The 13788-nt window shown below is 51.5% G+C and overlaps 2 protein-coding genes across 3 annotated transcripts in view; both read right to left on the bottom strand.

The window, feature by feature from the left end:
• The window catches only part of celf3a (cugbp, Elav-like family member 3a), an 18896-nt gene extending 12660 nt beyond the window's left edge, over window positions 1-6236 (bottom strand). For both annotated transcript variants that reach the window (XM_019865359.1, XM_019865360.1), the window contains exons 1-4: window positions 6165-6236; window positions 3764-5697; window positions 2806-2957; window positions 455-537 (exon numbers count right to left, since the gene is read on the bottom strand). In XM_019865359.1, the coding sequence (XP_019720918.1) occupies window positions 455-537; window positions 2806-2950 (228 nt within the window). In that variant the 5' untranslated portion in view covers window positions 2951-2957; window positions 3764-5697; window positions 6165-6236. The remainder of the gene's footprint in view (window positions 1-454; window positions 538-2805; window positions 2958-3763; window positions 5698-6164) is intronic.
• Window positions 6237-7917: 1681 nt separating this feature from the next.
• rprd2a (regulation of nuclear pre-mRNA domain containing 2a) overlaps window positions 7918-13788 on the bottom strand; it is a 9616-nt gene continuing 3745 nt past the window's right edge. Inside the window, exons 2-10 of the mRNA XM_019865358.1 lie at window positions 13026-13155; window positions 12728-12879; window positions 12583-12635; window positions 12347-12473; window positions 12072-12247; window positions 11401-11746; window positions 10788-10973; window positions 10449-10619; window positions 7918-10361 (exon numbers count right to left, since the gene is read on the bottom strand). Coding sequence (XP_019720917.1) covers window positions 8755-10361; window positions 10449-10619; window positions 10788-10973; window positions 11401-11746; window positions 12072-12247; window positions 12347-12473; window positions 12583-12635; window positions 12728-12879; window positions 13026-13155 — 2948 coding nt within the window. The 3' untranslated portion in view covers window positions 7918-8754. The remainder of the gene's footprint in view (window positions 10362-10448; window positions 10620-10787; window positions 10974-11400; window positions 11747-12071; window positions 12248-12346; window positions 12474-12582; window positions 12636-12727; window positions 12880-13025; window positions 13156-13788) is intronic.

The raw sequence follows: 13788 nt of genomic DNA, 5'->3' as shown, positions 1-13788 counted from the left end.
GGGCGCTCGCTCAGGCTCAGTCGTCCCCTGGCCTGGTGGCCTCATCTCTCATCTCGTGGCTTACCCGAGAGACGCAGCCGTCAAGTCCTATTTAGCTCTGGCGATGTCGGCACACCTGCTGCCCGGCTATGCTAATGTCGCGCCTTGGACTCAAATTCGGAAGCAGGGGCCACCTCCAAAGAGATCCAGGTGAGATTGGGGCGAGGGGGAGAGAGAAACATCGGCAAAGCGGACGGCTGCGTCTTCGCCCGCGTGCCGCGCGTGGCCCAAGAGCGAGCGCAGCTGCAATAGGGGAAGTTGGGCCACGCAAGTCAAAATTTCCCCTTTCCCCTGGCTGCTCCCCGAGCCCGTTTGGGTCCTTTTTTTTTTTTTTTTTTTTTTGAGTGGTCGTCGTCGGCGTCCTACATGTGCGTAAGGCGGCGAGGCCTTCGAAAGACAAAAAGGCGCCACTCACCCCCGGCAGCGTCTTCTGCTCGTGCAGCGCATTCTGGGCTTTGAGGGCCGACTCACGGGCGCAGTAAGTCAGGAAGGCGCATCCTGGAAACCAGATCAAGTAGAGGAAGCTCAGCAAATGTTCAAACGGGAGTCATTTGAATGACAAATTTGGCCGCTGCTCAATGTGTCATGTCGGCGGCGGGCCTGTCATGTGACAGGGATTTAGCCAGCGCGCAGACAGGCCCAAACATTCTTTCAGGACTCTACAGGCTTAATGTAGCTACGGTCGTCGTCATCATCATCATCATCATCATCATCGGACCGGTTTGGGCTTTGGCAATTTTATGACGACCAGGAGAATGTCGTCGGAAAACGCGCAGACACACACACACACATACACACACACACACATACACACACACACACACACACACACACACACACACACACACACACTCCAAAGAAATAATCCTGCAAAAAGCCCCTCAGGCAACATTTGTAGTGACCTCATACAGGACCCCAAAAAGGGACGACAAGGATAAACATGCCAAGCTGAGGGGGGGAGGGGCAATGATCAATGAACAACAAATAGAGTTGCATTAATCCGGCTCTCGAAAAACAAAATGACAAAATAGCGACGTGCGCATTGTTCCCGCCTAGTTCCTAAAAATAGCATTGACGGTGTTGCCGTAGCAATCTCAAACAGCGGAAGCGGTCGCAACTGCAGCTGTTGACAACGTGCGTGAAACCTCCTCAAAATGTCTTTCATCGGGGTCATCGCGAGCGGCTCACTTTAGGGACGCCGAGTCGGGAGATTGACAAAAGCCGGACTGCCCTTGCGGCGTTCACGGCTCGCAAGCTTTTAAGAACAATTGCGTTTGATTGTTGTTGGTTTTCGTTCTTTTTGGCAGAAGGTGGACACGGAGACGCCGCTCACGCTCACAACGGCGCATGGTGACCAAACATGGAGGTCGTTTGGTGAGCGATCCCGTCATCCCGATCCATCTGTGATTTCAAAACGTTCCCGGCCGTCCTGCGTTCGGGAACATGTCGCTGATCATCGCTTGTGTTCAAATGCCAGTTGGGAGTCCGTATCGCCGGAAAAGCAAAAGGCTTTTGGGAGGACCGACGCCACCTGGCCTCGGAGTCTCCCAGGCGACCGGTTGGTCGACGCCTCTGTTTTCCACGATGAGATTTGCATTTGGAACGACGGCCGGGAGAATCATTCACCCGTAGGCGGCTTGACGCCGTCCGTCACAAGCGGCGTCAAAGACACTCGGCGGCTTTTCATGGTCGGGCGGCGACGTTGGTTGTCGACGTCGGCTCCTGCTGAAGCCTGCGCAAGACTTTCAGGAGAGGGTCTCCAGAGCCGCGCGTGGCTCCTTTGTCCTCCGGCGTTGGCGCTCTGGGCGCATTGCGTTGCCATTTAAATGAGGAATTCCACATCGCAAGATGATAGAGCTGTTGTGCAAACACGGAGAATGAAGTGAAAGCTTTCCGTTTTGCGTCACTGGGTGCCAAGATTTACAAAGGTATTAAAAACAAACGCCGCTCCCCCACTCAGAGATGGCCGCCACAAATTGTGAGTGTGAGTGTGTGTGAATATAAAGGGGACCTGACCCAAGTCATCACATCAACCTGGTCAAAATAAATCTTCACACTTGGATATTGTTGAGTTGAAAAAGTCCTTTGGATTCAAGCCGACTGCATGCGCCACACGTGATCGAAGAGGAATGCAGACAGCGTTTTTGCAAGATGTGTGGCCTCTGTCGCCTCCGTTTTTTTTTGTTCTATAAAGACACTAAACTTCTCTGTAGCGGTTCATTGGCTTCATCAAATGCAACACACTTGGTGTTTTCCACACATATAGGTTACAAAAAAAAAAAAAAAAAACAACAACAAAACTCTGTACATGCGGACCACGGACCAAAAGCAAACAAGTTATTCTGATTCACTGATGCTTGTTGCTTACGGTGATGTCAGTCATCCTGAGGGGTGTCTGTGAACATGGCATGTTACAATTCTAATGATGATTAAAAAAAAAAAAAAGTAACTCCAACATGTGAAACACAACGTGAACAACGTTGCAACCTAATTAGATAAAGCAACATGTGGAACAACGTTAAATGAATACTTTTTGGGATAGTCAATCAACCCTGAGCAATATTGTTTATGATCGTACAGGCTTTTTTTTTCCTTGTTTGGGACACACACACACACACACTCACACACACACATCTTGACTGGCATATTATGCTCATCGGATCCCTTCAGGATCTCCAAACATAAAGCGAGCCGGCAGCGAAGCCCAGCGAAAGTCGGTCTCGATCCAGCGAAAGCGGTTCATCCAGACGTCGACGCCTGGCTTACCTTTGTGCATGCCCGTGTATTTGTCCTTGATCACCGTCAGCTCGTAAATCTTGCCGAATTGCTCAAAAATGGGCTTCAGGTCCTTTTCCTCCAGGTTGCGGGGTATTTGCCCAATGAAGAGCTTGATTGCGTCCGGCTCCTTCATTGAGAGTCTGCGGAGAAGGAAGGAGCACACACAAGCGAGTTGAGCGGAGGCTGCCGGGAGGTTGCCCGGGGGGGTGCCCGGGAGCCTTGACTTCACACCGCGCAGGAGGTGCAAACAGGAGCTTGGCCGTGGACGTGCACCAGCCGTTGGGAACCTTCGCGCCATGAGCTCCAGCAGTATCTACAGAATGACTATTATCCCCCCACCGCACCCCTACCACACGGCTCTTGTCTTTTTACACCAACGGATCGGAACTTCAGCCATCGACATGCCTTGGAAGGGGAGACACCCCCAAAAAATAGAAGTTAGCAGTTAGAAATGACGGACATGTGACGGCGAGCGCCTCCATTTCTAGGGGCTCGGATTACAACACCATAGACCACATTAGCAACACAGATTTATAATTACGATGTTGGATACGCTCGCAATCTCTTGGCACCGTTTTTTTCAAGCTTTAGTGCCAAATGTGCGCAAAGAGAATGGAATATTATAGTCGGGAGGATACTAGAAACACACTTGCAGGTACTTATTGGAATTAAAATGCAGAAAATGGAAGACATGGACATTGGGAATCCATACTGAGAATGCACGACCGTCGATATTCACAGATGGTGATGTCTGTGTGATCATACCGACAATATTTTAATCCCTTCCAGAAACATGACAGCGCGCGCGCGTGTGTGCGTGCGACCGCAGCTGGTGAGTCTTTTGTCAAGAGAGGCTGGCAACATCGACGACGACGACGTCGTTCCACATGCGCGGACTAAATTGAGAGCGACCAATAACAAAGAAGGAAAGAGTTGCGAATCCTACCTGTGGTGCTGCTCTCGGCAAAGAATCGACGCAAACAGTGGACGTCTTCCCGTCTTCCGCCTCGGACTTGTTCGGTCTCGACGATTCAGTTCATTTGACTACTGGTGGCTCTTGAAATCCCTTTCGAAAGCAAATCTACAAAACCCTTCATTCGGGAAAGGAGCGCGTTTTCCCCCCACTCCTCTCGCGTGACGCTCCAGAGATTGCTCTGTTCTTTCCGAAAACATAAATCGCCCAAATGTCTCGCCGGACGACGTCAATGTGTTGGCACGGATGGATATTGCGCCTTCCTTCCGTGGAGCGCCGGGAATTGGCAGTCCGTCGGTTCTCCTGTATCCTCTGAGCGTGTGGTCGGTATGCGACGCGCGCGCGTGCGCGTACTCCTTTGACGTCGTAAGCCGGTGTCTCCCTCCCCGTCCATCTCGCTCCATCCTTCCAGTGGGCGGGGCCAGTCAAGCATCAGGGACCGTCACTGAGATACTTGCAAATATTATTATTATTATTATTATTATTATTATTATTATCATTAATTATTTCGATGAGGTACACCAGGGGTCCCCAACCACCGATACGTGGACCGGCACCCGGGCCGCAGAGAGACAGACCGGCGACCTGTGAACAGATTGACTCACTCAGACGTGGCGGAAATGTGCGCCCCTTCTAACATTGGTTTGCAAGTTGAAAGCAACAGAAACCGCCAACAAATGAAAGAAGAAGCCGTAAACAGAAAGTCATGCTAACGAAGGGACCAAACGTACAGCTTGACACGCGCAGCTGGTGGGCAGCCATGATTGCCGAAGATGAAGCGATTTGTACAAGAGAAGTTCACTCACTAGCTACGTGGAGAAGGAAGCTGTAGCGCGTGCTATGTCGTCCAAAACGAAGGCAATACAAGAAACCCGTCGAATCATTGGAACGAGTCGCACCCGAGGGATGAAGTGGAAAGCGTGAAAAGGCGAGCAGAGTTTGCCAACCCGTGTAAACGTGAGCAGTTTAGACGCTAATTCACTAGCCGGCAGCCATCGGAGGAAAGCACCAATCGCTCGTGGCCCGTTCGCAAGTAGCAATGATGCTAACGCTAACTCTAGGAATGCTAAAATAGGATTAAAATCAAACGTGACTGTTGTGTATGATTTATTCAGCAACCTTCATGAAATATTTTCAACAAATGACACCCAACCAATGACTTTGTTTTCTCACCAGTGACGGTTGAATTGGATGAATAGTCCGCCAACTCAGGACTGACCCACGTGTGTACAATATGTGCTATAATTTGATGTGGCAAGATCAAGAAAAAAAAATAAAGTTCCATACGTGCAGAAAATCAGCAAACGTCGTGACGAGCAGCTGAGAACTCTTATTCTTCGCTTTGCGGTGACCATACATTTCCGGACGCTCCCTGACATCCAGCCAAGCGAATCCGTCTTTTGTTCTGGTCGTGGATCTGGCCGTGGTCCTGAAAGGCTTCGGAAACTTGGGAGCACTCATCATCCCCGATGCGGCGAGACAGCAAAGAACCGCTTTCTATCGGTTCGTGTGATGCTGAAAACACTTAAATTGTGATTTGGCTCGTCACTCACGCACCCTCCCGAAACGCCACGTGGCTCCACGTAAACAAGGGGGCCGCGTGACCGCAGCAAGCGCACGGCCGACGTGGGCTCTCTTTCGGACCCCCGGGCCACCTTGATTTGCTCCTTCACGTCTCATCTGCCATTGCGACCGCATCCTCAGAAGCCCGCAAGACGTATAGGCGAGCGAACACCTGAATCCATCCTTCAAGGATGTGGATCGCGGTCCACTTTGAGTAACGGAACGGAGAGTACTGGACGTGGTTTGTGTTAGCGAAAAAAACATTTCCATTTTGTTTTTCACGCCCGCAACGACATCTGGTGACGAAAAGCTGCTTGTCCCCTTGTCACATAAGTAAATCTTGACTGGAGGATAGAAAAAAAAAAACATCTATAAATTATTACATTGGTCTCCATATGCGGATAGCATGCCTATATACGTACATATATTTATATATGCATATGAATCCATATGCGTGTATGATAGTGCACATGCGCGCACACACACACACACACACACACAGACTGCTGTTTGTCAAATTATTTTAAAAAAAAAAGCCTCACAATAATTTAAGAAGCATTCACCTCAAGTGTTTTGTGTTTCTTTAAGAGGGCTCATTTAAATAAAAAAAGACTCAAGTGGAAAAATAGATCATTTAATGGCCCTTTCCATTCTTACAAATGTGTGACCAAAACTGCCCACTCCTGATTTCGGGACACAAAAAAATTCAGTTTTGATTCCATCGTTGAACGGACAAGTGATGCAATTAAGATGGAAGGTGACAGGCTGAGGACTGAAGGAGGAAGCAACTATCGCGCCGCCGACAACACACCTGCATCAGGGAAGATGTTCCGAAAAAGGTTCCCATCGCATGTGACACTTCAAAGCGTGGCTGTGGAGGCCCTGGGGATGAAAACAGGAGGGGAAGAAGGGTGATGAAACAGGAAATAGGCATTCAAGCAGGATCAAATGAAGAAAGGCGACACAGAATCAAGCTGCTGTAATCCCTCACGAGGCACAGAGGAGAGGCCGTCGTCATTGCAAAAGGCAACAGAGGACGGAACTCAAGAGCCCGTCAGCAGTCTCGGAGTGGACTTTGGTCGTCATGAGAGTGGAGCGCTCCGAAAAATGGAACACCCGCTCGGTTTTGACTGACCCTTGGATAGAACCATCTTCCTTGGGTGTTCAGTGACTTTGTGTCAAATTTCAAGGTCATCCTGAAAGCAACTCTCCAAAGTGACTTTTGGATCAGATTCATTCGGTTCATCACTAAAAACGAACAAACGCAAAAAAGAAGCCCAATCCCGATCAAGACAGTTTGCATTTGTTCAGTTGACGGCATCATCAGCAAAGTCATCTGGGACTAACTTCACTCCTCCCAAATATTTGTTTCCTAAGCTTTGTGACGTGTCTTGTACTCGAAGCGGCGGTGAAACGGGGTGCAGTTTCTTATCGGGGCTCGATTTCAGTGCAATAGGACTGCAACGGCTGTGTTGTTGGTTGACATTTGGGTTTCGGATCAAAAGGTGAATGTGAGACGACACTTCTGAACTGCATCTTTTATTTTGCGGTATTCCATCGAGATGTTTGAAACCAACCTAAGACAGAGCACCTTTGCCCGTCCCCCCCAATTCACAAGCGAGCACACATAGTGTAACCTCTCCGACTGGCCAAGTCGACCACTGGATCTTAAACCCATCGAGTATGTAATTTGGCCCCTGAAGAGGAAATTTAAGGGAGAACCCCCCACCACCCCTCACCCGAACTTCGAAGAATGGAAAGAGACCGCGGTAAAGGCCTAGAAAAGCATTTCAAATAAACAATGCAAGTCTGGTGAAGTCAGTGGGCCACGGGCAGTTATCGCAAGTCCAAGTTCGGCCACTAAATATTAAATCCATCCATTTTCTAATCCGCTCATCCTCACAAAGGTATACTGTCCAAAAAAAGTGATAAAAAAAAAACCCCAAAAACAATTTGTATCCTATTTGGGTGGCTTTGTTTGGCCCGTCTACGATTTACAGATGAGAAGAGGGAAAGGCATTCCATGTTGTGAAACTCAGAGCTGAAGGCGCTTTGGATTGAAACTGGCCTTTGCATTTCATGACGACCGATTAGGACCCCCGATAAGCTGCAACGCCTGATATGAATAAAACGGGTTTTGTCTCCGCGTTTCAAAATTGGGAGATGTACATTGGAGAGTGCCATTCAAAGAGTGGCCCACCTTTGGTTTCCTGGTCACCACAGACTGGCTGAAGTGAAATATTACTCTGATAATACTTGTGGGCTCGACGCACATAATTGTTGTTGTTGGGTTTTAGTTTTTTTTAAGATACGGGCCTGAAAAAAGTGTTTAAATAACACTGGTGGGAAGAAGGTATACTGTTATCCTGAAAAAGCATCCAATCTCAGCTGGCGTTTTTATTTTTGGAAAAAAAAAAAGGAAGCGTCAAACGGAGTTTGAAATGTTATTTGTACGACCGTCTGTCGTGGCAGTAGACATTTAAACTTTTTTTTTTTTTTTTTGCGGATTCTGAAAAGCTGATGGTCTTCATTGGTGGAATGGCGGTCAAACAGAAACAACACGGTTTCCAAATCAAACTTTTATTACACAGTACAAATGAAATGAAACTGAAGCATCTTCGCCGCCCCCTCCCCCCCTCCAAAAGGTTCTGCGTCGGGCGGGAGGGCGAAAGAAGGCTCTCACTCCGACGCATCCTTTTACGGTTAAGTGGAAAGGGGGGCCGCTCTCGACGCAGAGAAACTAGTACGGGGAGACCGCGGCTTCACAAGTAGAAACAGAGCTAGCTCCAAGTGCCAAATAGCTATCGTGTATTGGGAGGCCTGTCCAAAAAAAAATAAAAGAAATCAAACTCAAAATCGTTTTCACTCCAACAGGGAACTCCAATGGGTGCTGGTTATGAAATGAAGCAGTGAGAACTGCTCAGCGGAAACCAAATGGCAGCAGAACTAAAGCGTCAAGCGCATCCTTCTGACACTGCCCGGATTCAAATGACTCAAGACGAGGAACGTTCTGTGGCTTCGTATGCATGACGATTGCATACCGTGCACGAGCGCACACGCACACACATACACACACACACACACCGAACCGTATCAAACGTTGACGGTTGATGACTGAAAAGCTCCAAATTGTGGAGAAAAAATGTGTATGTATGTATGTATGTATGTATATATATATCCACCTCTCATTTTCTTGACTCTTCTGTCTTCAGCACTCTTCTGGGAGCTTCTGCTTTCTTCCCCGGTGGAGTCGGTGGCTCTGGTTGCCAGTCTTTTTTTTCGGATTTGGGCACGATTGTTGCTTCACCGTCGCTTCGTCGGTCTCTGAGTGACTGCCCCCTTCAGCCATTTCATATTGGCTCTCCAAATGCAGGAAACGGACCTCGCTTGCAGTAGCACAGTCAGTAGTGCGGGGGTGGGAAAGGTCTTTTGGGTGCAAACACGGGTCCGGGATTTGGACCTCCCCTGGGACCCGGACGTTTGCCCCTGAGTCTTGGGTCAGGCCCATGAAAAGTAGGGAACGGTGCCCGTGGGGGGCCCCTGGGAAACGGGTGGGAAAGGCCAGGGTGGGGAGGCCGAGGCAGAGGTCGCAAGCCAGAGGGGCGCATCTGCAAATGGGAGGGCGGCGGCGGCCGCCTGAGCGCAAAGTGGGGGCGGGGGGGGCTTTGGTAATCCGGATTGCCGAAAGCATCCGGTGAGGGCGAGGGCGGAGAAGCAAAGCGGGCCCTGCCTCTGGGGAGGTTATGTCGAGGGCCGCCCCGTTGGTAGAAAGGGGCCTGAAGGCGGTTGTAAGGGCTGGCGTGAAAGCGAGGGCCGGGCTGCTGGTGCACATCGTCGTGGTAATGCTCTCGGTCTTCTGGGTAACGCAAGTTGTTTGGGGCCGAGTGCGGCTCATCGCCGCCATCGTACAACGACTCCTGCGGACGGAAAACCGACTTGTGTCCGTGGTCGTGGACCACCATCCCGGGCAAACCTCCGCTCTGACCGGCTTGGCCGACGTCCGCGTGGGGCGCTGGCTGCTGTTCGGGGGCATGGCCGGTTCCCGAACCTGCCGCGAGGATGTTCGGCGGGGGTGGTAACTTGGGCACAGGCGGAAGGAGATTGCAGAAGAAGTTTGAAGGTTGCTGAAAGCCCGCAGGTTCCGCAGTTTCTTGTGTTGGGTACTCAAAGGGCCCGGTCGCCTGGTTGGCGGCGGGCATCTGCGCATTGTAGGCCGTGGGTTGCTGGAAGCCCCCCTCTGGGTACGTCTCACCATACCAAGCCGGGTCGCTCGGCCCCCGGAAGCCCTCCACGGTCTGCGTGCCGGCCCCGGCACCTCCGCCCGGAGTAGAAACGGGCGGATATGGCGCGGCAGGATCCGACACCTTATCCTCGCCGTATGGGTACGCTTGGTACAGCTGTCCGTTCTGAGCTGGCCGCAAGGAGCCTTGCAAGGCGCCGGCCCCCGGGTTGCGGGGGGGATTTTCCTGGAAGGCAAAGGGAGCTGGCATCCCACTTTCAGGCTTTGCGCTCAGGGATTCGGGCAGCCCCATCGTCACGTCCATAACCTCGTCTTGGGTGGGGGTGCCTCCGCCTTCGTCGCGCACCGGTGTCCCATCCCGCGTGTCGGCTCCTGCGACGGGGCTCGAGTTGTCGGCCCGATTGGGCAGGTTCAGGGCGAAACTCAGGTCAAAGTGGCTGAAAGCGGGATTGCCGTGCAGGAAATTGTGAATTTTGGATTCCAAGCTGTCTGGTTTTGCCACGTCGGCCGTCCAAGCTGTTTCGCTGGGTCCGTCCTGCGCCGGGGCAGCGGGTGGCCCGCTCTCGGGGAGCATTAGCGCAGCAGCGCTCCGCTGTATGGTGGCGTCTGACAGCAAAGAGGGCGCCGGTGCGGCGGGGGAGGCCGCGGCGCTCCGATCGGGAGCTGCTGAAGCCGAAGCCGAAGCCGATGCCGATGCCGATGCCTCGCCCGCATTGGAAGACTCTGCTGGGACATTTGCGGTGGGGCTGCTCAGCAGAGAAGCGATGCCTGATTGTAGCGAAGTCAAGGGCACACAATCAGTGTAGTGATGACGAAAACCAGGCTGCTGTCGCCAGAGTGGAAAAATCACCTCACCTTCAAGGCCACCTTGGGCTTGGACTTTAGACAGAGCACTCAGGAGATCGGCAGGACTCATGTCCACCTTTGCCAAGATGTCAACCAAAGAAGTGGCCTCCTCAGAGGCAGGACGTAACGTCTCCGTTGACGAGAAGGGCTTGGTCGCAGACGGACTCTCCGCCGGTGGTCCTGCATTGCAACGAAGGGCACACACGCTGTTGAAAAACATGGAGGAGGACTGTCGTCCGCTGTTAGGCAACAAGGTACGCATCATGAATGGTCAAAAACAAAAGGGCTACAGATAACGGCAGCAAATCCTGATTTGTAGCCGTCCGTATTTGGACTTGCACTTCTCACCTGTGCCTTTCATGGCTGCATTCAAACTGCTGAGGATGGAGCCTATTTTCCCCAGGTCAACAGTATCCAAACTTGCTGCCGCCTCAGATGAGGCGCGCTGCGCCGTTGGTGCCGATGGCTCGGTGTTTTGGGTCACGGGATGGGGCGTCTCAACTTTTGGGCCGGGGCTCTTCATTTGCTCCTCAACTGTGGAAGGGGGGGAAAAAAAAAATCAATAAAAACGTCAACGTTAACCTGAACCGATGTCAGCGAAAGACGACGGCGAGCAGTTTTTGATGGGTACGATGTGGTTGGTGTAAAATTGGGAGGTTTTGTGAAAATCGTATTTTTCACAACAGAATCTGCGGACGTTTCACAGCCCTGAGTTCTGGATTGTGCACCAAGTTCAATCAAATCCAGTGAAAGAAGAGATTTTCATGGTATTTCTTGACAGGGTGACCAATGTGTCCATTTACGAGAGGGTCAAAGACTGTTCAGAAAGGAAAAACGAACAAAACAACAGCAAACGCGAAGTGAACTGTCAAAAGATGGAAGATTTTGGTTCTTGCCATTGGCTAGGAATGACAGTTCAAAAAGTAAACGAATAAAAAGGTCACCCCGTTGGACTGCTCACCTATGATGTTACCGCTAACGATTTCGTCGTCAGACAGCTCCATATCTTCCACTTCCCGGTTCACGTTATCGTCGGCGAGATTTGACACGCGCTTTGGTGAATCTCCGATCGAAGACAGAGGGCTCGGGGCCGGAGGTTCCGTTTCATCCTCCATAGCCGCGGCGTCCGGCTCCGGAAGACGCCCGGCCGGGTCGAGGTCGCGGAAAGGCGATTCGGACCCCGTCGGCGATGGCGCGTCGGCGGAGGGCGAAGGGATCGGCGAGTCGTCCAGGTCCGGCAAGGTGGCCTTGAGGTTGTCCAGCTTGCGTTTCAGGTGGGACACTCGGTTCGCGAACGTCTGGTAGGCCTTGAGGGGAAGGGGAAGAAGAATGAAGAGCGTGTCTCGGCGCCTTCCAAAGGGCCGCCGTCCGTCATTTTGGCCCTCGCCGTAGACTCAAAAGGACATGGCGGCCTCAGGGCTCAGGCAAGACTCAATCAGCGGGTTTCTAGATTCGGTCAGGTACGGATTTAAGAGGCGGTCGTCACGCTGCTCACGCTCACCCGTTCCTCAAATGGCATTCTTAGTATCGACACGTACGTTGTGAGCAAAAATAAATGCCGAAAAATGGCCCCCGGGCCGCGGTTTGGGCACCCCCGCACCAAGGCGTGGCGTTTTCCACAACTGCGCTTACATTGGCAACGATCTTGACCTCTTTGTACTGCATCTCGTAGAAGATATCGGCGTTGCTCAGGGCTTCCAGGAGAAGCGGCCCGGTTTTGTTTTGTCTGTCGAAGAACTTGACAAACTCTTGCAGCTGAGTATTGCCTTCTTCAAAGTCCCGGGAGAACTTCTTTCCTCCCGCCTTATCTGAAAGTCAATGGGGACACACGGGCTTGGAAGTTGGACACCAAAGCATCGGGCGGCGGCGGCGGCCTCCGGTGAATGACAGCGGGACCGTTTTGGCACCTTTGAGCTTCTTGAGGGCTTCGGAACTGCAGATGTCGACCCTCATCGCTGCTAATTGCTTTTCTCGAAGGTCCACATCCTCCAACGACCTCTTGTACTTGGACAGGTGGTCGATCAAGGACTGGGGCTTGGAGAATCAGAGGAAATGACATTTTCAAAAGAACCCTCCTTTGCCGTCGGCTGAGTTATTCGCTTGGGATCCGCGCGAGACGGCGAGATCCCTCAAACTTCCTTACCACAAATTCTGCGACAATCTTGGACCGCAGATCTGCCTTGGACTCAACCGGAGCTGGAGATGAATTCAAGTCACAATTAGGGGGTCAGATCGAAGGCGGCGTGCACGTTGAGGAGCTACGAAGTCTCGGATGTTGACGCGCTCACTTTTTTGCTCGGCGGGCGTCGCCGGCGGAGACTCCTCCTTGACCAAGCCTGCCTTGAGCTCGGCAATCAGAGCGTCGGGATACACGCTTCTCTCCTGCCAGATGGTCAGTATCCTCTGCGCCGATTTCACCACCTTTGCATCACCTTCTTGCCTGCGTGACCGCAAAACCAGCAAGAACAAATATTTCTGACATTCGTACGACGGGGCCAGGAAGAAAAAAAAAAAGATTTGGCATTTTTTTAAGGCGCATTGACCAGTTTCGGAATCGGCCCCGACGACACACAACAGCATACTTACTTGATCAGCACAAAAGCCTCGGGGAGCACATCAGCAAATGCGGTACGGTAAACCATAGCGTTTTTCCTTTTGCAGTTCTGAATGACATCGTTGGCGAGGTAAAACAGGTTGAGCTTGTGTGCGGTGGCAGCTGTCGGGAGGAGAGACGAGACGCTCGGGAAAAAGGAACTTCAGATGATGCGCGTACTCGTGCCCGTTCGTTATTTCCGAAGTGTATGGTGGACGCACCCCACGTGACAAGGGAACATTCAGCGGTTAGCCAATCAATCAATATTGTGATTACAGTCGTCGGACGACGGCAATCAAAGGCTAATCGTCAACCTTTTCCCATCACAAACATGGAAAAACAACGTTCCGGATTGGAGTGGACATGCTACATCACAGTCACAATTTGCATCACGAGTGTCTCCGTAAAAATAACAAATGCCTCCCCGGCCCCATTTTTTTTTGTTAATATTCTTGCCTTGGACACATACAAGAAAATCCCTTGATACCATTTAACCCCAAAACAAAAAGAAGAGGCAAAAAACAAAGATATGCCCTCAGGTCATGTGCGTTCAAAACGGCATGGCGGGCGCGCCTTTGCCGAATTTTGTGGCCCCCCCCCCCAGCCGAGATTATTAGAAGCGTAAAGCTGCAGCTGTTGCTGACTGAGCAACTGACGTCCCTACGTTACGCCACTATGGGGCGCTAGAGTAACAGCGGGGCACAGGAAACACCTGAAGCAAGTACCGAAGAAGAAACGGATCAAATCGTGCCCCCC

This window comes from Hippocampus comes, unplaced genomic scaffold (genome assembly GCF_001891065.2).
Source record: "Hippocampus comes isolate QL1 unplaced genomic scaffold, H_comes_QL1_v1.1 scaffold390, whole genome shotgun sequence".
In the NCBI taxonomy this organism is placed as follows: domain Eukaryota; kingdom Metazoa; phylum Chordata; class Actinopteri; order Syngnathiformes; family Syngnathidae; genus Hippocampus; species Hippocampus comes.
Note: the sequence above shows the minus strand (reverse complement) of the source record. Positions and strands in the feature narration are given on the sequence as shown.